General features: G+C 35.2%; 1 protein-coding gene across 2 annotated transcripts in view; it reads left to right on the top strand.

Annotated features, from left to right (window-relative positions):
* The window catches only part of WDHD1 (WD repeat and HMG-box DNA binding protein 1), a 57,344-nt gene extending 40,268 nt beyond the window's left edge, over positions 1–17,076 (top strand). For both annotated transcript variants that reach the window (XM_006180825.3, XM_032482080.1), the window contains 10 exons: positions 5,393–5,507; positions 6,399–6,530; positions 8,609–8,832; positions 8,930–9,048; positions 9,237–9,293; positions 11,243–11,286; positions 11,705–11,875; positions 12,533–12,663; positions 14,355–14,493; positions 16,259–17,076. In XM_006180825.3, coding sequence (XP_006180887.1) covers positions 5,393–5,507; positions 6,399–6,530; positions 8,609–8,832; positions 8,930–9,048; positions 9,237–9,293; positions 11,243–11,286; positions 11,705–11,875; positions 12,533–12,663; positions 14,355–14,493; positions 16,259–16,459 — 1,333 coding nt within the window. In that variant the 3' untranslated portion in view covers positions 16,460–17,076. The remainder of the gene's footprint in view (positions 1–5,392; positions 5,508–6,398; positions 6,531–8,608; positions 8,833–8,929; positions 9,049–9,236; positions 9,294–11,242; positions 11,287–11,704; positions 11,876–12,532; positions 12,664–14,354; positions 14,494–16,258) is intronic.
* The last annotated feature ends 8,581 nt before the right edge of the window (positions 17,077–25,657 follow it).

Genomic DNA, 25,657 nt, shown 5'->3' with positions numbered 1-25,657 from the left:
AGGCTGTGGAGAAGTTGGAACCCTCAGACATCTGTGGGTGGGGATGTGAAATGATAAGGTTTGAATTTCCTCAGAAATTTAGACATATGACCCACTTCTAGGTATGTGAGAGAGAGTTGAAAACATGTGCATAGAAAAACTTGTACGTGAATGTTCAAAGTACCCTTATTTATAATAGCCAAAAAGTAATAACAACCCAAATGTTCAGTAAGTGGTGAATGGATAAACAAGAGGTATATCCATCCAGTGGAATATTATTTGGCTATAAAAAGGGATGAAGTACTGTTACATGTTACAACATGGATGAACCTTGAAAACATTACACTAAGTGAAAGAAGCCAGACACAAAAGGCCACATATTAAATGACTCCATTTATATGAAATGTCCAGAATATGCAAATCCATAGAAATAGAAGGTAGATTAGTGGTTGCCAGGAGCTCACAGGGGAGGGAGCAGTGGAGAATAGGGTGTGACTGCTAATGGGTATGAGGTTTCTGTTTGGGATGATGAAAATGTTTTGTAATTAAATAGTGGTGATCGATGGACAACTGTGAATATACTAAAACTTGAATTGTGCACTCTATGGTATGATATGGCTATGATATATTCTGTGTGAACTTTGTAGCATATGACTTATATCTCAATAAAGTTATTATTTAAAAGGGTAAGGATGCTGTAAGATCTGCAAGATGCATTAAGTGAAATGAAAACCATTTGTATAAAAGGTGAGAAAGAGTAAGAATAGATAATTATTTGTTTATATATGCAGAAGAATTCCTGTAAGAGTAGAAAGGAAACTAACAACAGTAGTTACCTTGTAGAGAGAAACTCAGTGGATAGTATAGGAGACTTCTCTGTATTCTTTTTTATACTTTTTTGTGCATATAAATGTATTACTTATTCAAAAACTAAATAAATTGATTTTTTTTTTTATAAATGAAAGAGGTAATTCAGTAACCTAAATCTGGGAAGACTAGAATTCAGATTCAAGAAGACTTTTTTACTATTCCATCTAAGATTTATTCAAGTAAGATGATTCATTTTGTTTCTTAATATCATTATCTTAAGGAGGTATGCGAAATTATTCATTTGCAATGAATAATTCTGTTTTTCATTTAATTTAATGTTACAAGTATCTTATCAAGTTCAATTTTTACACCCCCTAGTAATTTATACAACTGACTTTCTTTTCTTGCTTTACAGTTAAGATCTGTAAAGAGTTTTAACTCTCATTAAAAGACATGATAATTATAGCTGGTAACATTTAACTGTTAAATTCAACATGAGATTTTTTTAAATGGGCTCTAAATTATAGTGTTTAGGCTTGGAAGAATTTTAGAAATTGTCTAGGCCAGTGGCTTCTATAATTTTTAAGTATAAGAACCCTTTTAAATGAGCATTTCATGACCTCCAAATGATAGCAGCTTTATAGTGTCAGTTGGTAGAGAAAATCCATAATAACAGAAAGCTTCTATAGACCTAAAAATATATATTTTAACATAAATTTGTATTTATAAACTTTATCATCTGTATGTGTGTGAAAATTCTAGTACATAAAATGGGAGCTCTTTTTTTCATTCTACTTACAGTTCATGGTACCTGTGTGAGTGCATGGTTGCAATAGCTCAGCAGCCCTACAGGGATAAAAAAAAAAATGGGAACCACCAATTTCTTTTGGTCCAGTTCCTGGGCTCTGCCTTCACTCCCAGTCCTTCTCTCCAGTTTTTATAGATGAGAAAACCAAGGCCCAAAAAGACTCATTGAATGAATAAACTTCTCTGTTAAGGACTGGCTTATTTGAGGAGGATAATTGAATTACTGAGGGGACTTTGATTTGGCAGACATTTGAAACACTGAGTGGATATGTTGAAAAATGTATATATTATGATAAATTGTTCAGAGTGTTTTTTGTTATTTTCTTGAATTTATTCTGGAAGAATCGACTTGAATAAGAATATTTTTCAAAGGTTGGAAGCTACATTTCTCAGTATGGCCTACTGCACTTCTCATACCAGCTTTCATTACATTTAGACACCTTTAGAGATGATTAATTTCCTTCTTGTGGATGAAGAGGTGCATGAAAGCCCAGGAAGAAAATTGTACAACCACCTTTAGTAGCTTGCTGCTGTGTTTAATGAGACTTACCTGTCCTTGCTATCAAGAAATTCCCCCTTGTGTGTATTTAAATCTCTAATGCTTTCATTTCCTCTCAGAGTTCACTCATGGTAAAGATGGCAAACTACTTGCTCCTCTGGAAAGGCCACATTTCCTAGTGGTCCAGAGCTGAAGTCTGCTGTGGTGTCCTGGCTGAAATGCTCACTGTGTAGCCCTGGCTGTGACACTTAGACTCCCTGTGCCTCTGTTTCTTCATTTCTAAAACCAAGTTGAAACTAGTACCCATCTCACAGAGCTGCTGTGAAGATGAAGTGTTACAGCAGTACCTAGAACAGTGCCTGGCCCTTAGCGCGTGTTCATTGAATATCAGCTATTAATAATAACAACAGTAGTTTTCTTACCATCTCTAAGGCATTTAGCCTTGTATTTCATGGTAAATGACATTTATTTCTTTAATCTCTTCATTTTAAATATGTTTTCTAACCCAGATTCAGCAGTATATATGCTTTCTTTTTGATGAGGAAATACATTTTGTTAAAAAAAATTTTTTTAAGTTTATTTGAGTCAGTACAAAACACCTGCCTTTAACTACTGATCTATAGTATATCACTCCTACCTCTGTTAGAAATGAACTTCAGTTTAGCAAAAACTGTCTTTATGGTTTCCCGTGAAGATTTTTTTCATGATCACTACTGGTTAATACATAACTCAAAGTTTACTGATTTTTCATAATCTATAATCTAATTTGCTGTCTACAACCATCAACCTTTTCTCTTCAGTTTTTAAAAGCTCGCTCTTAAGAGTACACTTGAAAACAATTTTTTTTTTTTTGCAAGTTGTGTTCATTTGACAAGCATTTGTTTAAGTACTGACTGTATGTCTTGTGCTACATAAACATAAATAAGCCAAGCAGCCTGGAAGAGTTGGTTGGTAAAATCAGTACTTACTCCTGAGTCAGTGCTATAAAAGAGTTGTGAACAAAATCCCCTCAAATGAGGAAGAGTCCCATGCAACACAGAAGACAAAACAAAACTCACTGACTTATGGAAACTTAGTCTGGACATTGGTCCCAGTTTTTTCTAGTTTGATATTTTTCAACACTTTCTTTAATATGATTTGAGAACAAATTTTGTGATTTATTTGAAAAGGAATTGAAGTTATTTTGTCTCCTTAGCGTACTGTTTGTTTTTTCACATTTTCTCCTCCAAATGGTTTAATCACAGTTTCCAGGAAACTCATTCATTGTAGGCAAACCCCATCAAATTAGCAGTCAAATGAGTTTGTTTTTTCCTCTTCTTCCACGAAAGAGATATTTAACAGAGGAAAAGTCTTTTTACTTTAAGTCTTTAAAGCTAAGAAAAGGATGAGAAGGTGCTCTGCTTTGATGTAAATGTGGTTTTTTTAAAAAGCCATTAATAAAATCTTAAAGAGGGAGGGTATATATCTCAGTGGTAGAGTACATGCCTAGCATGCATGAGGTCCTGGGTTCAATCCCCAGTACCTCCATTAAAATAAATAAATATATAAACCTGATTACCCCCCAAAAATTTTTTGTTTTAAGTACAAAAAAATAAAATCTTAATTTTTCTTTGTTATAATTGCTCACTAAATCAATGAAGTATTTGAGTTGTAAAATGTTTTTAAACAAAAAAAATCACTTTATAGGAAAAAAATATTAAGGCAATTAAGATTACTCCCAGTCTTCCTCCTAATTTTGTTAATGTATATATGTATGTAATTGGACTCGTCCTTTCTGAATACACATGTTCTGTCTTCCATTTTGCACGACTAATAAATCTACAGTTTTATGAATAGGTGCATGACAGAATTACCACAAGAGATTTTTCAGACTCAGAGCATTCACACCGCCACTTGATACTGTGTGGTGAAAACCACTGATTTATATGAAGTCATAAAAGAGGAGGAAGAAAGAAGTGAGATTTATGTTAAAAAATATTGGAACTCTAAAAACATCTTTGTTTTTGTTGTATAGTCACCAAAAAAAGGAAAAGATATATTTAAATCTTAGTAGGAAGGGGACCTATGTAGTTTGAAAAAGATTTCTGGGTATTACAGCTTACTCATTTTTTAATACTCTAGTGGGCATTTGATAATACTAGAAGATATTTATGAAAAAAATAAATCCAAGGGCCTGATTTCTTTTTTTAATCATTTCTTCTTTTTCTTGTTGGTTTTTTTAGGGGAGAGGGTGGTAATGAGGTTTATTTATTTATTTTTAATGAAGGTACTAGGGATTGAACCCAGGACCCCATGCATGCTAAGCATACAGTCTATCACTGAGCTATACCCTCCGCCCCTCCAAGGGCCTAATTCCTACTTAGTATTTTCCTACAAAAAGGTAATAAGTTAAAGCCTTGATTAAAAGGCTGTACTATAAGTAAACTGATGGCTATTAGTAAGCATTGAACAAGGTACTATGTTTTTTAAATGACTTTCTAAAAATTAGAAAATTTGCCCATAGTACTTAGAGTGTGCAATTAATGGTTTACCAGTGCTTTCTTAGAAATAATTTGAAGTACAGACATTAAAAGAGTTCTACATATATAAATCACTCTGTGATGAATGAATGCTTTTTAATTCATAAATTGCATTAGTACCCATCTTGATGGGCATCTTTGAGTGCCTTACGTATGCTAGTCAGAAAAGGTTTAGACAAAGCCCTGGCTCACTGAGCTATTGCCATATAAGGCGACTTTGATTTACAGAGCAGATATACATTATAATCTTTTTATAATGATAGTGAATTTTCTGCTTCCTTCTCACCAATAACTAACAATAAGCTTTTACTTGTTTTGAACATTTCACTGTCTTTTTCTCTTACAGACACTTTCTACCAATAGTACCAAATATTTCTGAACTGATGAATGAAAGTGAATATGCTTTATCAGCATTTTATGTTAGAATGATCTGTTTTATAACATGGATCCCATGACAAGTGTTTATGGCACAGTTTCTCTGTTTTGAAAGTAGGCAGTTTGCTAAAGAAAATCTGAAAAGAGCTTATTTCACTTTCAGTGGCTGCTATTTAATAAAGTTGATATAAGGAAGGATTGAAATTCTTGAAATGCGTGGAGGGGTAGCTTTTATACATAATTAGGCCTAAAATGCTTTTATTAAAAAGAGGAATTTGTTGTATATTATTAAGTCAGATACTGGAATAATATTATTAAAAGTTACTAACTTTTGGAAAATGTATAATGTAGCAATTTTTGATATTTTAGAAAGTTTTTATGGTGAGACTTTCTTTCCTGACAGGTGCATTCCTTGCAAAGGTTCTCGGTTTCCTCCAACCCTTCCACGCCCTGCTATAGCTGTATTATCCTTTAAGCTTCCTTACTGTCAGACTGCCACTGAGAAAGGACAAATGGAGGTATGCACAGATCTTACCTTGACGCTCTGAATTTGATAATACCCTGTCTGTGATACAAGCATTTAAAATTATCGTGATGACCAGTGTTGAGTATTCATTTCTTTATAATTAAATAAAGCACAGTAACTGGGAGGGAGAGGGCTTATGATCCCCAGGGCACCTGATTGCCATCGCTGCTTCTGTGGACTTTGTTTAAGAGGTAAATGGGTATGACTGTCAGGGCTCACTAGGGTAAGGCACTCACCCCCAGGGTGGGGCGAATGCCTGAGAGGATGTGCCTCCATGAGTTTTGTACCCTAGGCACCAGGCTTGCCTCGCTCTAGTCCTAGCCCTGGGTCATCAAAAGTCATTTGAAATCTTGCAGTTAGTTATTCTAAACAAGAAACAGATCGGCTTCTAAAAAATCTGGTATACCAAGTTCTCTGAGCATTAACTATGATAGCTAGGAAACTTTAAAATACTATACAGTTGACTCTTGAAGAACATGGGTTTTAACTGTGCGGGTCCACTCACACATGAGTTTTTTTTTTCCATAGTAAATACTACAGTACTTTATGATCGGCGGTTGTTTGAATCTAAGGTTGTGGAAATCAGACATGGAGGAACTGTGTATACAGGCGATAATTTACATGCAGATTTTCAACTACACAGAAGATAGGCATCCCTGCCTCCTGCATTGGTCTAGGGTCAACTGTATTTCTCTCTTTTTTTAAGGATAGAAAGTGAAGTCAAGCCATAGTATCACATTAGAATTTGGATTATAAAATAAGCTATAGAAAGGAGTATTTCAGAAAATGTTTTATTCAGAAACTGGTATCATATGATAAATATATAACACTTGCCTGGTATCCAGCTGATAGTTGACTCTAACCAATTTTTATACTTTCGTAGGAACAATATTGGCGTTCAGTTATGTTTCACAACTACCTTGATTATTTAGCTAAAAATGGTTATGCATATGAAGAGAGCACTAAAAATCAAGCAATAAAAGAACAACAGGAACTTTTAATGAAAATGCTTGCGGTGAGTAAAATAAATATAGTGGCAAAAAGAGTTAAATGCTTTCCTCTAGGTTGAATTTCTTAACGGCGTGTGACAAGTTCCATAACCTAAAATTCTCAAGTTGTATCTGGTGGCATTTTTCTCCCTTAAAAGTTCTGTTTCTCAGTTGATGTTGCAGGTAATATATTTAAGACATTACCTTGTATCTAAGGTCATAGGAAGAAAAAAAATTGCTCTGGTGCTACCTCCTTTTTTGTTTTATTTTTGCCCACTGGTCAGTGTTTTAACATGCCCTCTAGGTGACTCTGCCACTTTTTAATAGTTTGAGAACTGGCTCTAGCTACTGGTCTTATGTGCAGCGAACTAAGTTTGTGGACTTCTAGGTCTCCAGGCTGGGCAGTCTTAAGAACTTTGATCAGGTTTTATGTATGTCTGCCTTTTGTTATCCTCTTAGGCATACTGGGTGGTAAAAGTTTGTAGCCAGTGACCAGGTTTGTTGCCTTGGATTTTTAAGTACACTTAGCTTTGGAGATAAGTGAATTTTTTGAAACATAAAGTTTGTATGTTGTGTCCTCATTCCAGGTTGGTTTCTAGGGAAAAGTGTATTATAATTTCTTCTCTGTTCCTCTAGACTGCAAGCCCCTGGAGGGCAGTGACCCTGTCTCATTCACTGCTGTATGCCAGGCACGGATGTGATGCTAACACACAGTAGACCTCAGTATTTCTTAAGAGAGTCAGTGGTCCAGGCTTTTCACTTTAAAAATGAGGGAAAATTTTTCTGAGGGAAAAATGATAGCTAAGACTGCAGAGGTGATTGACCTTCAGTCTCCAAAAGGTGGCATTCATGTTTGTCACCTCTATGCAACACTGCCTTGAGTTTAGTATTAAAGAAATTTAGTTTCCTGTAGAAATAAGTTTTGTTTCTTATAAAATCTCCTTTGTGGTTTAGGAACTGGTAACCTTTTCATTTCCTACAACACATGTAAAGAATTGTGTTTGATTTATTTACCAGTTTAGCCTTAGAGGAGCTTTTCCTCTAGAGTGCAGTGTTGCTCAGCAGGGTGCAGCTGGTTCTACTAGTAGCATCATGGTCAGTTCTTTAGCATTCCTGGCCCCTGGCAAATGCCTGTAGTTCAGCTTAGTCTGGAAGAATCTCTTGCTTTCCTTACTCCATTTCATTTCCAAATGCCCCCTGAGGAAGAGAATCACCCCAGCTGAGAAGTACTGCTTATAGATAAGTGATTCTAGAAAACTTGAGAAGGACGTGCAGGTGAATATCTAAAGCTTCTGTGCTGTTGAGTCAGATGTGGTATGTCTAAGTAACAAAATAACCCTTCTGTTCTATGAATTATGAGACCCTTAGTCTTCAGAGCATTAATTTTCCTCACATTGTCCTTGAGTTGCCTCACTTTGAGTTGTCAAAATTCATACTGAAAGAAAAAGTCAATATTTTCTAAGGGATGATAAGTGAAGTTCTTTGTTTTATTTTGTAAGTATAAAAAACAAAGCAAGAAAAAAGAGGTTATTTGTTAATTTGAAAATTGTGTAACTGTTTCTGGTAGTTAGAGATCAGAGACAATCACATTTTAAAAGATTATGGATAAATATACTTGCCTCCACCCAGATTCATTTAGTAGCATTTGTGTGCCAATTCTGAGCAAAATAATAATAAATAAATCATTTATAATTTATTCTTTCTTTGAATTTGCTACCCTGTTTGATGAGTGCGGGTGATAGGGTGGGCAGGAAGACAAATTTAAGAAAACCATTTTTAAATTTTGAACAAATCTCTTACTTTCCTTACAATTAATAATTTGAAATAATATGCCATATTTCGTTGAATCTAAGCTCCTGTTGATTGTAAAAAGCACCATTATTTTAAGTTGCTGAGTCAGAAAAAAATGCTGCCAATTAAATTTCGCCTCACTGTTAATTATAAGACACTTCTCAACTTCAGAGAGAGATGTTAAAATGTGCATCTTAGAATAAAAAATACAGTATCTAGAAAACTGTTTTCCCAGTTCTAATAGTAGTATCATCTTTTATTTTTAAGAGGTTTTACTTAAGGTAATTTGATGCCCCCCACCTTTTCCCTTTAGCTTTCTTGTAAACTGGAGCGAGAATTTCGTTGTGTGGAACTTGCTAATCTAATGACTCAGAATGCTGTGAATTTAGCCATTAAATATGCTTCTCGTTCTCGGAGATTAATATTGGCCCAGAGACTTAGTGAACTGGCTGTCGAGAAGGCAGCAGAATTGGCAGCAACCCAAGCTGAAGAGGAGGAGGAAGAAGAAGAGGATTTCAGAAAAAAGTTGAATGCTGGGTAAGAAATACTCAGTTGTTTGGGTTTTTCTTTACCATCTTGAATATTGACTTGGTCTTTGCACAGCTTTTTATTGAATAATATTACTGTCTTTTAGTTACAGTAATACTGCTACAGAATGGAGTCAGCCAAGGCTCGGAAATCAAGCTGAAGAAGATACAGAAGACAGTGGAGAAGCTGATGATATAGAAGAAAAACCAGAAACACACAATCACGGTAAGTTATATTTTTAAGGGAATTTGAAGATGAGAAGTGTCATGTATGTGCCTCTCCTCATTTACTTGGCTGAAGGAAATTGAATACTTGTACTTTTTTGAGACATCTTTGCTGTCTGATTGTTGATTATAGAAGGTGGCTTTATCTTCCCATTAACAGTATATTGCTTTATGTTAATTTTTCTATAGGACAAAATTCATTTTTTAAAAATGCAAATTCCTCTGATGTGCTAGCTATTAAGTCAGGTAAGAAATATTTTTGATTTTATAATATCAAGGGAATTTTGCAAGAATTCTTTAAAGTGATAAAGAATACACAAATACACCTTACCCTTTAGGGCCTGTTTTGTTGTTTTCAATCAGAAATGTATGTGAAACTGGTCATTTAACAAATACTCATTAAATGCCTATTGTGTGTCAGGTATTTGACTAGATGGGGGATACAGAAATCAAGTAGGCATGCATGTTTGATCCCTGCATAGAATAACTTTATGGTACTGATTGGCTTTTAAAAATGGGTATATATGTTAGTTTGATTTTTAAAATATACTTTTAAACATGTGTGCAGAGTATTAAAAGAGCATATAACAAGTTGGCTATAATCCAGTCAGTGGTGGAAGATGGTTGGGATTCCAAGGAAGGCCTTATGGAGTGATTAAAGCAGAGACCTAAAGGATAAATGAGTCAGCTAGGCAAAGGTGGGTAAGAGCAGAAGCAGAGGAAAAGCTTGTGGGCTTAAGGAACAGCGTGTGTGAAAACTGTAAGAGTGGTGTGAAGAGCAGAGAGCAAAGAGGAGGTGATGCTGAATAGTTTTGGAGTGATGGGCAAGAGCCAGAGTGTGCAGATCTGTGTTGGCCATTGTAAGGATTTTGATCTTTATTCTGAAGTCACTGGGAGGCTGTTGTAGGTATTAAGCAGGGGCATAATGTGGCACACTGTGCAGAGGAGGGTTGCATGTAAGGAGACTACTGAGGTAGTCCCAAGTGAGATTGAATAGCGACTTAGACTAGGGTGGTGATGAGTGATGGTAAAAAGAATGGGAGGAATTGAAGAGGTGTTCCTGAAGATAATGTAGAGGGTATGGAAGTTCAGAGTGTGAAGAATGACTCTCAGTTTCTGGCTTGAGTACTTTAGTGAATGATGGTGCCATTTACTGAGTTGGGAAACATAGCTTTAGATAGGAGGATGATGAATTACTATTGTCTATTTGGGTCAGGAGCTCAGGAAAGCAGTATCACTGGGATGGAGCTATAAAGTGAAAATCATTGGCATAAATACAGCAATTTAAAGCATGGTATACGGATGAGTGAGTATTGGGAGAGAGTGTAAAGTGAAAAGAAAAATGAGCTTGGGCCTAGAGAACCCCCAACATTTAAACTTCAGGTAGACGAGGAAGAAGGGGAGGAACTATCAAAAGAGAATGAGACCAGAGAGGAAGGAGGTAAGCCAGGGAATGCCGTATCTCAGAAGTCAAGAGGGAGAGAGTATCAAGAAGAAAGGAACACTCAGTTATGTGGAATGCTGTTGAGAGGTCAAATAAGATGATAGCTGAAATGGATCCACCAGTTTTGGCCACATAGAGCTTACTGAGTCCTTAGCAAGAGCAGATTCTGCAGGGTAGTATAGGACTGGAGCCATGTTTTGGGTGGAGGAATGTGTGAGTAGTGAGGAAATGGGAATAGCCATGTAGACAGCGCTTGAGAAATTTGACAGTTTGTGGGAGGTGAGAGAAAATGGTGTCTGGGAAGAGGGGGAATGTGATGAGGAGAGAGTGTTTAGTTTTTGTTTGTTTAAGTTGAGAAACTTCAGGAACCAATAAGGAAGGTCAAAGATGGTGTGGCCATTGACAGCACAGATTTCTTGAAAAGGAGTGGGTGGGATTTAGAGCACTAGTGTAGGAATTATTTACTAGCTAAAATAAGGCAACAGTCTTTCCTGGTAACAAGAGAAGAGGATAGATCTATACATATTGTGTTTGTATGTCTCATAGTGGCCAATTGGGATAGTTCTCATCTAATAGCTTTTGTTTTGTCTTAGAAATAGGAAGGAGGTCATATGTAATTGTTAATAGTTTTAAAGTTGCAAACTACGTTTATTTTCATATAATATAGATTTAAATATTCCATTATTAGTATTGAAGTCAGAAGTCTTCTGAGTTTTACTGCTATTAAGTGAGGGTTTCTTTCTTATGAAAGGTGCAGTTACCTCTAGCAACCAAGGACGAATAAACCCCTTCAAGGTAAACTCTTTCCAGTGATGTTTTCTATTATTTAAACACATTTCCATACAGAGAAATATTTCCAAGTGACAAGATGACCCTCCCCAGACTTAGACATTAAAGATTTAATTTTAAAATATTTAAATAAGTAAATGTTTGAAATAAACAAAGTTAAAAGTAGCACTAGTTCATGCTTTGGCCAAAAGTTATACTTCTGCTTGTCTTCTAAGAACCTACGGTTTTGAAAGGTGCTACCTATTTTTCTTGGAGATATGGTATTTGGGAATATGTGCATCAGTCTTAATTTGGATTACACCAAATGTATTCAGTTACAAAGGTGAAATTACAGTACAAACCTAACAGAAATTTAAAGGAAAAATAAACTTCTTGGGATTTTTTTTTTCTGAACATAAAATGCTAATACTAGTTTGCTTTTTAGGTATCAGGCAATTCCAAAGAGCCAGCCATTTCAGGGAATTCAGTACGTTCAACTAATATTTTAGACAGTATGAATAAATCATCCAAGAAGTCTACTGCACTTAGTCGAGCTACAAATAATGAAAAGTCTCCAGTTATAAAGCCTCTGATTCCAAAGCCAAAGTCTAAACAGGTATGATTTCAGCTGCCCTCTGCCATGGTCTGTTTGTCTTACTTTAGCTTTGTTCACTCTTTCAGGTAGGCTCCAGTTGTTTGTCACTGATTGTCTAGCAAGGGCAGTGGTTCTCAAATCTTTTTTTTTGCTTCAGAATCACTTTATATATATATACACACATATACATACATATACACACACATACATGCATGCATATATACATATACATATACATACACACACACACACCCAGGACAGGAACTCATGCATCTGTTTTTGTTGTTGTTGTTTTCCCTTTTCCCAGATGGTTTTGATGCATGTCCCTGTTTAATGACAATTGGTTTAGTACCTGGCCCGAATCTTTACTTTTTCTGTATTGCGATTTTTATCTCCCAGGTTTCATCCCAGTTTTAGTGTTTTATCTTATATTTGTCATCAATAAAATATATGTTATTTATCTTTCCTATTTCATATAATTTTTTTCAATTAGAAAACATAAAATTTGAGGTGTAGTTTTTTTTTATTTTGTGTGTGTGTGCGTGTTTATTTTTAACTTTACATGTTGGTGTTTGAATTCTAAATGATTACAAATATTTTTCCACGTTTTTAAAAATTTGATTGTAACACAAAATCATACTAGATTTTGTTGCAGTATTCATAAGTTTGTTTTTACAGGCTTCTGCAGCATCCTTTTTCCAGAAAGGAGCTTCCAAAGCTGATAAGACTGAGGAAGTGAAGGAAGAAAATTCTGAAAATTCATCATCTGAAACCCCACCTGTGTGTCCTCAAAACACTGAAAACCAAAGGTCAATACATAGAGAAAATTAGTATTCTCAAGATACAATATCCCAGTAAAAAGCATATAGAAGTAGCCATACAAAATTATGTGGCTGTCTTATTCATTATTATAAATAATTCATTGGCACAGATACTGGGCATTCCGAACACTTGTAACTTTAGGGAAGCCACAAATATTGATTAATGTATTTATATTACTTATTAAAGTATGTTTTGATAAATTGTATTATGTGTTTTAAATTATAGGTACATTTTGTTGGGACACTTTTATAATTCATTTTTTTCTTTGGTTTGTTTTTAAATGATAATATAGTTACATGGGAGAAACACAGTCAAAAGATACAAAAAGATGTGTGATGAAGAGTACATCTCTTTGCTATACCCAGTTTCCCCTCCACAAATAGTCGCTGAGCAACTTTCTTATATAACCTTCCAGAATTATTCTATGCATGTATAAACATTTATCTGCTTTCTGAAATTACAGAAATGGTAGTATACACATTGTTCTGTACCTTGTTTTTTTCACTTAGCAACTTTTGCAGATCATTTCTTATTACCACATGAAGAGTTTCTCTAATCTTTTTACATCCATTGAATGGCTATGCCATAATTGTTTATTTCTTTATTGGTGGACAAAAGATGGATGCTGGTCTTTTGCTAGTACAAATAGTAGTACAGTGAATAACTATATGAATGTCATTTCTTGCATATACAAATAGCTATAAGATGGATTCCTGTATGGTTCAACTTAATGTATACTTGTAATTCTGATAGATATGCACAGTTGTTCTGCATGGATGTTGTATCATTTTATACACCTCCAGCAGTATGAGAGTTCCTGTTTGTCCATATACTATTTGTCAACCAACTCAGTATGTTGCCAAATTTCTTGATCTCTTGTATTCTAGATTTATTTAAAATATATCAGTTAAATTGAAAGTCTCATTTAGCCAGTATCTCATGTTAACCAGTTTAATTTGAGGGGGTAGCTGTAGTTTTTATTTTTCCTATTTTGTTCTAAATTTAGATATTAAACAGTGTAATTTTTATTTAAGATTCAATTTTTTATACCGGCAACAGGCTGTACAGAAAAAAAGTGCTCAGTAAATATTGTTTGCTTTAAACCTTCACTTGTGACCTAAAGACAATTTGTATCAGAAGTGAGATCTAGTAAAATCGACAAGTGTGCTGTGTCCATGCTTTACATAATGATGGTACAAGAAAGGACCCACACTCCAGGTCAACTGTGAGAGTAAGGGTGAGAGGATGGCTAAGGAGCTTGAGAGAAGTCATGAAGATTTCAAAGAGCTGGTTTGGGAAATGGAGAAAGCCTACCAAGGATACATGGGAGAATTTTACTGGGCTAGAGAGGCTAAGTAAGGTTGGAGATCTTGAGCCTGTCAACATTCATAAAGAGTTGAAAGTGCAGAGTTTACAGTTGCTGCACTTGGAAAATAAAGATGTGAGTAATTCCTTTGAATTGACCTTGCAGAGGATTTTTTTCAGTTCGTTGCTTCTACAGCCTCTAGGCAGTTTTAAGTAATAATGTAATTATAGGTATTAACAAATATAATGAATTATGTCTCTCTTTATATAGATAGGCAAAGACTAATGGTTAATTACTAACCTGAAAAATCATAAAGCACTTTAAAACTGTGTCTTAAGTATAATTTTTTTTTTTACATAATTGCTATTTTAGGCCAAAGACTGGGTTCCAGATGTGGCTGGAAGAAAACAGAAGTAATATTTTGTCTGACAATCCTGACTTTTCAGATGAAGCAGACATAATAAAAGAAGGAATGGTTCGATTTAGAGTATTGTCAACTGAAGAGAGGAAGGTAAGGATAATTGTGCTGAGACTGAGAGCTTAGTGAATTCCCAGGTTTTAAAAATTCTTACAGAAAATGCCTTTCTCTGTTTTTGGAAATTGAATACATTTTGGTAAACTCTTTGTGGAGAGAAAATATAACAATGTCAGCTTTGAACATATAGATACATAATAATTATTATTTAGTGCTGTTGGTTAATTCTTTGGCAGTTACACTGTTCACATCTGTGTAAGTTTCAGCATAGAGTAAGTTAGGGGAATACCACTAGAAAAAGTGTTACTTATAAATCAAAAGCAAATAAAATTAATAATTAAAAATGAAACTAATTCACATTTTTGTGCTACTACTTTAGGGTCCTTGTAAGCAGAGTTTCTTAAAATGCTGTGTATTTACACAATGAATACTAAATGAGAATATTGCTTTTGAGGAAAAAAGCTAGTGTTCTGTTCTAGCATTTCACATGGAAATTAGGACAGGTGGCTTGTACCTGTTGCTCCTCGTGTCAGTTTCTGCCACATGAAAGGCTATGAGCAGCTTTCTTTTGCAAGGGGAAGGAATATGTGTGGTGTATCAATAAATCCTCAGACTTCCCTTCCCCAGGGATGGCATTGTGCAGCATCAGCACCTTGTGATGTGGATACTTACCTTGATAAACTGATTCTTATGAACAAAGATATTGCAAATGAGAAAGATGGAAACTGGTCTAACCACCTCTAGCCTCCTTTAGAATCTCATTAGCAACTTTGTGTTTCTCATTTTTTATAAGTATTTACAAAAGGATAAAAATTCTAAAGAATTAGATAAAATCACATCTGAATGAATAAGACCTTAAACATCAAAAGATGAAGAGACTTGGCAAAAGTTGTGATTACGTTTTTGAATACTTAAAAATATAATCAGTATTTTTAGTGTAAACCTTGAACATTTCTTAAATCCAGTCTGTTAATGTAAGAAATTCTACAGCTCAAAGGGTCTCTTTTCAACAATAATGAATGAGAAAGAGAGTAAAGTAGGAGGTGGAGGAAGTGTTACAGATTAAAGAAGTTTGAGAGACAGATGAAATGAGTGAACCTTGTTAGTGAATAGAAGCCAATCCCAAAGGAATATATACTGTATATAACATTCCTGAAATGACAGTGATAGGGATGGTGAACAGAGTACTGATTGTCAGGGCTTGGGGCCTGGGAAGGAAGTATGTGTGTGTGGGGAGGGGGTGGGACATGAGGGATTTTTGTGCTTATGGAACTGTTATATACCTTGAATGTGATGATAAATACACAGCCTCCAATAGAATTTCACACACACGTAGAAGTAAAGAAGGGGGGATTTTATCAATGTCAATATCCTAGTTGTAATAGTACACTACAATTTTGCGAAGTACAACCATTGGGGGAAACTGAGTAAAGGGCACATGGGGTCTTTCTGTAGTTTTTCTTATAACTGCATGTGAATCTACAATAATCTAGTCTCAAAATAAAAGGTTTCTTTTTAAAAAACCTACCTGCAGTTATAGTATTTTATACTTGATATGGTTAATTACAAGCAGAATTTAGACTGAAGTACAGAAGTAGAATGTAAATTTTTTAACATGCCTTGTAATTAAGTAATAAGAGATTTGTTAAAAATGGGAACAGTTAATGATTAGCTTAACAATTCAAGTGCTAATTATGCTGCTTTATATAAAGGAATGTTACCCGCAAAAGTAAAGAAATAATTTCCTTCCTATTTCTTCATTATCACCTAAAAATCTTTTCTTCTCCAATGTTTTACAAAGGCATGGGCTGCAAAGGCCAAAGGAGAAACTGTAAGTGATGGAGCTGAAGCAAAGAAGCGAAAACGTGTGGTGGATAGAAGTCGTGAAACTGAAAACCAGACAGAAAAGGCAAAGGAGAATCTTAATTTGCCTAAAAAGCAAAAACCTTTAGATCTTTCTACGAATCAGAAACTGTCAGCTTTTGCATTTAAGCAGGAATAGAGTAAGGGAGTGAACTTAGGAAGGTAATAGTTTTTTTTACTCATCTTTGATGAATCTGGGCCTTTTAAAAAAATCTTTAGGAAACTCATTACATATTTTTAAAAGCATTTAAAGACTACAGTTTGTCTTTATAAGATAATGTAGTAATTATCCTGGTGTAGGGAACAGGGCATGTATAAAAACTATCATCTTTGCAGATTGCCCTGCCTCCAGATGGAGGGCCATTCAGAAGCATTGTGATTGTGGTCACTGACTTGGGGCCACTGGCATGTCCCATTGGAAGCCAGTTTGATTTTGTTTCTTACCTTCAAAATCATCAAAGCCAGGGTCTTATAACCTCTGAGTGTTGAATTGCCTTCTAGGGTTTTCCTCATTTGGTTTACATAATGTACTGGGAAGTACTGCAATAGTCCTTTTCCCAAGTGTGTTACCATAGACTGCTCTCTGTGTCTGTACTGGACCTAGGGGACCATGTATTTTTTAATATGGGCCCTAAACATGTAAATAATTTTGCAAATAAGACCTTTTGTTTGTTTTGGCAGTGTCTTCATGTATAGCTTTGAGTTGTTTGTGTAGCCTGATTTTTTAAAAATAAAACTTTCACATTTCCATATTTAGCTTGATAGTCTTAACATTGTATTTCCATGAAATGGAAATGTTTCTAGAAGATATATTTTATGTTATGTTTATTACCATAATTTCCACCCCCCACCCTCACCTCCCGTTTCTGTTACACATTATACACACACAAGAGAAGAACTGAAGATGCTGTTTTGATAGTGTTGTAGCCTAGCGCCTAGTGTGCTCCTGGTAAGCTACTCTGGGTATCAACCTCAGCAGTGCTTTTCTGAGCAAGTCTTCGAAGCCTTGATAAGAGAGTAGTTGAAGAGTAAGGGAAAGTGTTCAACTCCTCTTATTTTGAGCAAACAAGATTTAATTACGTATTTCATACATTTTTGGTTAGTATTCTAAGCAGAGCTTAATACAAATGCATCCACTTAATTTGGACAAATTACAGGGGTGAAGTCGGGTGGGCATGCAGTAGTAAAGTAAAATCAGGTGGCTCAAAGTTGAGAGTAGTTTCATAGTTACAGGTTGGAAGGAACAAAACATGTTGAAAATTTAGATGTATGGGAGCCGAAGGATACTCTTTGTCTCATGATGGTTAAATTAAGGTTAGGAAGGATTACATTTCTGATTTTTTAATTAGTAGCTGGTATTGAGAGACATTGTAGCACAGTGGTTAGGAACACAGATTTCAAAACCAGACTACCCAGGTTTGAAGACCCACTGTAATACCTCCCAGCTGAATAATGTTGGGCAAGTTCTAGCCTGTGTCCACTCATCTGAAAAATGAGTATGATAATAGTATCTACTTCAGAGGGTTGTTACGAGAATTATATGAGGTAAGAGTACTTAGTTCCTGGCACATGGTAATGTTCATATCAGTATCAGCTACTATTATTATGCTGTTGGCTAGTTCATCTTACTTTGTCATTAGGTTTGATTCTGAGTAATATAGGAATTAATTTTGATTTCAAGATCCTGAAGTAAAAGTTTATTTCTATTACTTTGGAAAGCATGTTTATAGACATGTATTTTGATTTATTTCCTCAACTTGATATAATCCTTTAGTGTTACATTTCAGGTCCACAGCAACCTGATAATACCAAGGATTTGCAAAAGGTTTTTTTCATTCCCTACTTTTGTTTGGTTAAAGGAAGGTTTTTGTGTTGATTGGGTTTAACTTGCAAATCAGAACTTTGAAACAAGAAATATCACCCTCATTTCTTTTCTATATAATATTAAACTTCGTTTAAGAAAAAAAATTTTTTTCACAGAATTGGAACTTAATGTAGGAAAATGGAAAAGGAAATAAATTAATATATTAGCCACCATCATGATAATCAGTAGAACTGCCTATTCTGAGCTTATGTGCTGTAGAAAGTTGTCTTATGCTTAATTTCATTCTCCAGTAGAAAAAGCTTCTCAAAGAGGAAGTTATTTTATAGCTTTATACTCACGAGGGCATCATCTAATTATCCCAGAGAGCAAGTGAGTGAGGGCTGGGTTGTGCCTGCCAACTCTGGGCACTGTGGTATCCTACAGCCACTGCCAGTGCAGCAGCCTGTGGTGAGCCACTGCCACTAGCATGGAACAGATCCCTTTAGACAAAAGGATGAGACCCATCTATGAAGAAAGCATCTTAATCAGTGACTGATTGTCTTTTTTGTTTTCCAGCTGTTTTATTTTAGGAGTATATAATTTTTCCAAGGTGTTTATTTTGAAAATTTTCAGACCTACAGAAAATTTCAAATACTTCAGCAAACATATATATACCCTTTATCAGAATTGATTTTGTGTCCTTTTTTAATTTTATTCTTATTTTAATTTTTTTTGGTGGGGGGAATATTGGGCTTATCTATTTATTACTTTTGGTGGAGGTACTGGGGACTGAACCCAGGACCTCGTGCATGCCAGGCATGCACTCTACCACTGAGCTATATGCCCCCCCTCCCCAGGATTGACTTACTGTTGATATTTTGCTGTGAATGCTTTATAAACAGGGTTTTTCCTGAACCATTTGAAATATGGATCATGACACTTCACCCTTAGATACTTCAATATATCCCCTAAGAATAGAGACAGTCTTCTATATAACCACAATATCATTTTATACCAAAGAAATTTAACAAAAGAATATTATTGCCTAACATATATTTCATAGTAAAATTTGTCCCTTTAGACTTTTTTCTACCCAACCTAGGATCAGTTAAGAATATTGCATTGTATTTAATTATTAGAAGTATATACTTTTTTAATGAACTCTTTTTTGCTTTATTTTTTTTCACTTTTTTTGGGAGGGGTGGTAATTAGGTTTATTTACTTTGTTTTATTTATTTATTTTAATGAAGTTACCGGGGATTGAACCCAGAACCTCGTGCATGCTAAGCAAGCACTCTACCACTGAGCTATACCCTCCCTAGACGTATGTACTTCTTAATATAGGAAAATATGAGGTAGGACATTATCTCCAACCCTAATACCCAAAGATAACCACTGTTAACGTTTTAGTGTACATCATTAGGCTTTTTTCCCCTACATAGGTGTGCAGTCCAAATTCGTGCTCCATAGATGTATAAAGAAAAGAAAACAAAACAACTCAAGCCTACAATTTAAAGTGTGGCCTTTTTGCTGGTAGTGTTCCTGTAATTAATACCAATTTCTGCCTATTCTGGAACTGTGTCATAAAGGGCAAAAATTGATGGAGTAGAAAATAAACATAATGGAATCAGAAACCCAAAAGTTGGTTCTTTGAAAGACTAATAAATTAGAAAAGTATTTGGCAAGATTAAACATGATATAAAGAGAAAAACATAAATAAGTGATATTAGGAATGAAAAGGTATTTAATAACTACAAATGATACAGATTTTGTAAAGATAAAAGGCTTACTATGGTCAGTTTTCCATGTCAACTCGCTAGGCTATAGTTGCCAGTTATTCAGTCAAACACTAACCATGTGTTGCTATGAAGCTATTTTATAGATTGTATTAAAGTCCATAATCAGTTGACTTTAAATTAAGTGAGATTATCCTTGATAATCTGTATGGGCCTGATTCACTCAGTTGAAGGGCCTTAAGAGCAGAACTGAGGTTCCCCTGAGGGAGTAGAAATTACACCAGTAGATAGAAGTTTCATCTCATGCCTGGGATTTTCAGCCTGCCTTTCCTGGATGCCTACCCTGTGGATTTAGGGTTTCAGACTTACCTACCAGCCTCCACAGTCATGTGAGTCAATTCCTTGCAGAAAATCTCAATATATATCTCCTACTAGTTCTGTTTCTCCAGTTGAACACTGACCAAGTCAAGACTTGTAAATAGCTTTTTGACAATAAATGGAAAATTCTGATGAAATGAGCAGATACTGACAAAAGCAGGGTTAAAACTGACTCAAGACATCAAAAGACTAAAATACGTAGGAGTAAATCTAACAAATAAGTACAAAACTTATACTTTGAACTACAAAACATTGTTGAAAGACATAAAAGAAGACCTAAATAAATGGGAAGACATCTTCTGTTTAGAGACCAGAAGGCTTAATAATGTTAAATTGGCAATACTCCCCAAACTGATCTACAGATTCAGTGCAATCCTATCAAAACCCAAGCTGGCTTCTTTGCAGAAAATGACGAGCTGATTGATCCTAATGTTCATATGGAAATTGAAGGGACCTAGACTAGCCAAAATAATCTTGAAAAAGAACAAGTTGGAGAGTTCACAATTCCCAGTTTTAAAATTTGCTGCAAAGCTACAGTAATTAAGGCAATATGGTACTGGCATGAGAACAGACCTACAGATCAGTGGGATGGAGTTGAGAGTACAGAAATAAACTCACATTTACAGTCAGTTAATTTTTGACAAGATTACTGGGACAATTCAGTGGGCCAAAGGATAGTCTTTTTCTACCAACAGTGCTGGGACAACTGGGATACATGCAAAAGAATGAGTTTGCACTCCTCTCACACCATACAAAAAATTAATCCCAAATGGATCAAGACATAAATGGAAGAGCTAAATACTACAAGATTCTTAGAAGAAAACATAGGCGTAAATCTTTGTGACCTTGGATTAAATAATGGTTCCTTAGATATAACACCAGACAAGAAGAGTTATGAAGTCAATATCATCAAAATTTAAAATGTTTGTGCTTCAGAGAACACCATCAAGAAAGTGAAAAAAACAAGCCACAGAATGGGAAGTTTTTTTGCAAATCATAGTATCTGGTAAAGGACTTGTATCTAGACTATATAAACAACTCTTACAACAAATAACCCAGTTTTTAAATGGGCAAATGACTGAACAGACATTTCTCCAAAGACAATATACAAATGGCCAATAAGCACATGAAAAGATACTCAGTATTTTTAGGCATCAGGAAGATGCAAATTCAAAACCACAAAGAGAAATCACTTCACACCCACTAGGATGGCTCTAATGAAAAACATGAACAATCAGTGTTGGTGAGGATGTGGAAAAATTGGTACCCTCAGACATTGCTGGAAGGATGTAAAATGGTGGTTTGGCAGTTCCTCGTAAGGTTAAGCATAGTGTTAATCACATCATGAAACATGTCCACACAAAAACTTGTACGTGAATGTTCAGAGCATCCTTATTTATAATAGTCAAAAAGTAAAAACAACCCAAATGTTCAACAAGTGATGAATAGATTAACAAAACCCAATGGAATATTATTTGGCAATAAAAAAGAATGAAGTACTGATACATGTTACAACATGGACAAACCGTGAAAGCATCATGCTAAGTGAAAGAAGCCAGTCAGAAAAGACCATATATTATATGACTTCATTTCCATGAAATGTCCAGAATAGGCGAATCTATAGAGACAGAAAATAGATTGGTGGTTGCCTTGAGCAGAGGGTTAAGAGGGAAGGGTGAGTGACTGCTAATGGGTAGAGGATTTCATTTTGGAGTGATGAAAATGTTCTGGAATTAGATAGCAGCAGTGGTTGCACAACTCTGTCAATTTACTAAAAACCACTGAATTGTACACTTTAAATAGGTGAATGGTTGGTATGTGAATTATGTCTCTATAAAGTTGTTATTTAAAAAACTGACTTGTGGTATAGACTTCCAGTTGCAAAATAAGTGAGTCATGGGTGTGAAATATATAATGTGGAGAGTATAGTCAATAATTATGTAATATCCCTGGCCATAGATCATAACTAGACTTCCCTCATGGTGATCGTTTTGAAATGTATAGAAATACCGAATCACTCCATTCTATAACAAGAACTAACACAGAATATAGAAAAAGAGATCAGATTTGTGGTTACCAGAGTTGGGAGTTGGGGAAGGGGAAATTGGATGAAGGTGGTCAAAAGGTACAAACTTTCAGTTGTAAGATTAATAAGTACTAGGGATGTAATGTACAACATGATAAATATAATTAACACTGTTGTATGGTATATATGAAAGCCAAGAATATAAATCCTGAGTTCTCATCACATGGAAAATTTTTTTATTTCTTTCATTTTGTACCTATATGAGATAATGGATGTTCACTGAACTTATTCTGATAATCATTTCATGTTGTATATAAGTCAAATCATTCTTTTAAACCTTAAACTTACACAGAACTGTGGGTCAATTATATCAATAAAACTGGAAGAAAAAAATAAAGAAATAGAAAATCTAAATAGTTTATAACCAATTTTAAAAATTAGTCTATATTTAAAGTTCTTTAAAAGAAAATCCCAGGCTGGGTGAATATAAAGTCATGTTCTGTCAACAGTCAAGTAAAAGTTACAATCTTATACAAATTATTGAATATAGCAGCTGTCATAACTGATAATGAAACCTGACAAGGTTAGTTTAAGAAAGAAAATTATGAACCAATCTCACTCATGAACACAGAAGAAAACTAAATAAAAATTTTAGGCCAGATCCAACATTGTATTTTTTTAAAATACTATTTAGTTACCCATTGACTTAATCCCAAGAATACAATGTTGGTCTAATACTAGAAAGCCAGTTAATGCTGATTGAAGGGCAAAATTAAAATATCTTGCATAAAAGCATGTATCTTGTTCAAAGGGGTTTGTGGCGTTCTGTTTCTTTCTGTTACTTTATAGAATTAACTTTGGATGTTACTGAACCATGTCACCCAAGGGCACATAAACACACTGATATTTTTATGACAAGGATAGTAATAGCAGCATAAATATAAATTACTGCAAAACTTGTTAAAAAGAGAAGAGTGCTACTGTTCTTTCCATTGTAAACTGTATTTCATTTGCTAGGTCTCTGTCCCCTGTTTCTCCTGGTATATTTTTCTTTTGTATTGTATGCACCTCTTGTAATTGTGGAGACTTGTCGATCTCACCAAGAGGCCCAGGTTTTCAAGGGCATAGTTGATTCAGTATAAGGTTTGGAGCTTGATAGGTTTAGGGTGTATATTCTGCTTCTACCACTGGAGCTGTGTGGCCCTGGGAACCACTTAACCTCCTTAACCTCTGACTTTTTGTTCCCTATGGTCCTTGTAATAAAGGTGACAGCCATTTTCTGCTCAGACCCCCTTCTCAGAGAATCTCATAGGTCACGTCCCCAGAGACTGCCACATAGCCCTTGCTATCACTTCCCCAGGCCACAGCTGCACTAGAAGTGCACAGCTGACTCCAGTATTCAGGGATCCCATCTCTCCCCCTGAAATGTGGAATTTGGACACAGAGCAGAATCGGTTCATCTGAGGAACTGAGCTACACAGGCATGTAGAAGTAAGTGCCACAGCTGTAGTAGGGAAAACCTAGAGTGGTGGGGAAGCAGAGAAATCACTGAGCAGAGGAAATCCATCTAGCGTAAGTGGAAAAGTGGAGAAAAAATTAAACAAAAATTGTCAGGTCAACATTATCTCAGCTGCTTTTGTGGCTCTGATAACAAAAATTCTAAAGAAAGAAAGGTGACAAGCTGGCTGTCTAATTCTTAAAGAGAAGTGTGGAGCAGATGAATGGCAAATAGGTTCGCCCAAGGTTGGCACCTGGCCCCAACAAAGAGTGTTCCTCCCTGAAGACAGCTGGATTGGAATTGATATAGATGGTTTTTCTAAAGAGGGAGGAGCATTAATGTGGTTCATTGAGATAGAGGCTTTTCATGACATTTCTTCCTCTAATGTTATAGCCGCTGATTAAAAATAGTAGCTGGCATATCTAGAATATGTAAAGAACTCATAAACTCAGCATTAAAAACAAAACATATAATCCAATTAGAAATGAGCAAAAAGACATAAACAGACATTTCATTAAGAGGATATACAGATGCAAACACTTGAAAAGATGTTGAAGAGCACTAGCCGTTAAGAGAAATGCAAATTAAAACTACAATGAGGTATCACTACACACCTGTCAGAACAGCTAAAATGAAAAAGTAGTGATAACACCAGATGCAAATGAGGATACCGAGAAGGTGGATCACTCATACTGCTGATGGGAATGTAAAATGGTACAGCCGCTCTAGAAAATACTTTGGCAGTTTCTTTCAAAACTAGAAGAGACTTACTATGTGACCAGCAATTGCCCTCCTAAGCACTTATCCCAGAGAAATGAAAACATTTCTACACAGGAACTTGTGCATGACTGTTCATAGCAGCTTTATTTTTAATAGTCCCAATCTGGCAACTACTCAGATGTCCCTCAATGGCTAAATAGTTAATCTATAGTTATTCATACCATGCATGGTATACTACTCAGCAGTAAAAAGGAAGAAACTATTGATACAAGCAACAATTTGGATTAACCTTGAGAAAATTAAGCTGAGTGAAAGAAAGCCAAGCTCAAGGGCATATTTTGATTCCATTCCACTGCATGATTTCATTTATATATCATTCATGAAATGATACAGAGATGGAGAAAAGATTATGGTTGCTGGAGTTAAAGACGGGGATGGGAGGGATGTGGCTATTAGGGGTGACAGGAGCAAGTCTTGTGATGATACAGCTGAGTACCTTGATTAAGGTGGTGATTTTGCAAGAACTTACATGTGATAAAGTTGCATAGAGGTATGTACACATACACACAAATAAATCTGTCCTGGTAAAATTTGAATAAGTTGTATGGATTGTTTTAGTGTCAATTTCTTGGTTCTGATATTCTTCTATTTTTGTGTAAGATGTTAACATTGTAGAGGGGGAGCATACCTGAGGATATCCTGCAACTGGAAATAAATCAGCTCTCACAAGGCATTTGTAGCCAATGGGAGAGAATTTACATTCCTGACCCCTAACAGAGTTATAAGCTCTTTGAGAGCAGACTTGAGTTTTGTTTTGTTTTGTTTTTTGTATTGTGAGAGCCTGGCACAGTGCCTCTCCTAAACCAGACAATCAGTGTTTCTCTTGTAAACATTAATAAAGGATTCTGAGCTCACAACTGAGTGATCTTTGTCAATGTACCAAGAAAAATATGCATTACTATTTTGTAAGTCATTTTATGATTAATTTGCAGAAGGCTAAAGGGATAGTAAGAAAAAAACTTCACTAGAATTTGGCAAAATAAGATGGTTCAAGTTCTTGTCACAAAATATTGCATGATGACATGCTTCCTGTTGAATGACTAACTGGATGAGAATACCACATTTATTTTGTGTTCTTAGAAATACATAGGTCACATATTGATTCTTGAGTCTGA

The sequence above is a fragment of the Camelus ferus genome, chromosome 6 (assembly GCF_009834535.1).
Source record: "Camelus ferus isolate YT-003-E chromosome 6, BCGSAC_Cfer_1.0, whole genome shotgun sequence".
NCBI classification, from domain to species: Eukaryota; Metazoa; Chordata; class Mammalia; order Artiodactyla; family Camelidae; genus Camelus; species Camelus ferus.
Note: the sequence above shows the minus strand (reverse complement) of the source record. Positions and strands in the feature narration are given on the sequence as shown.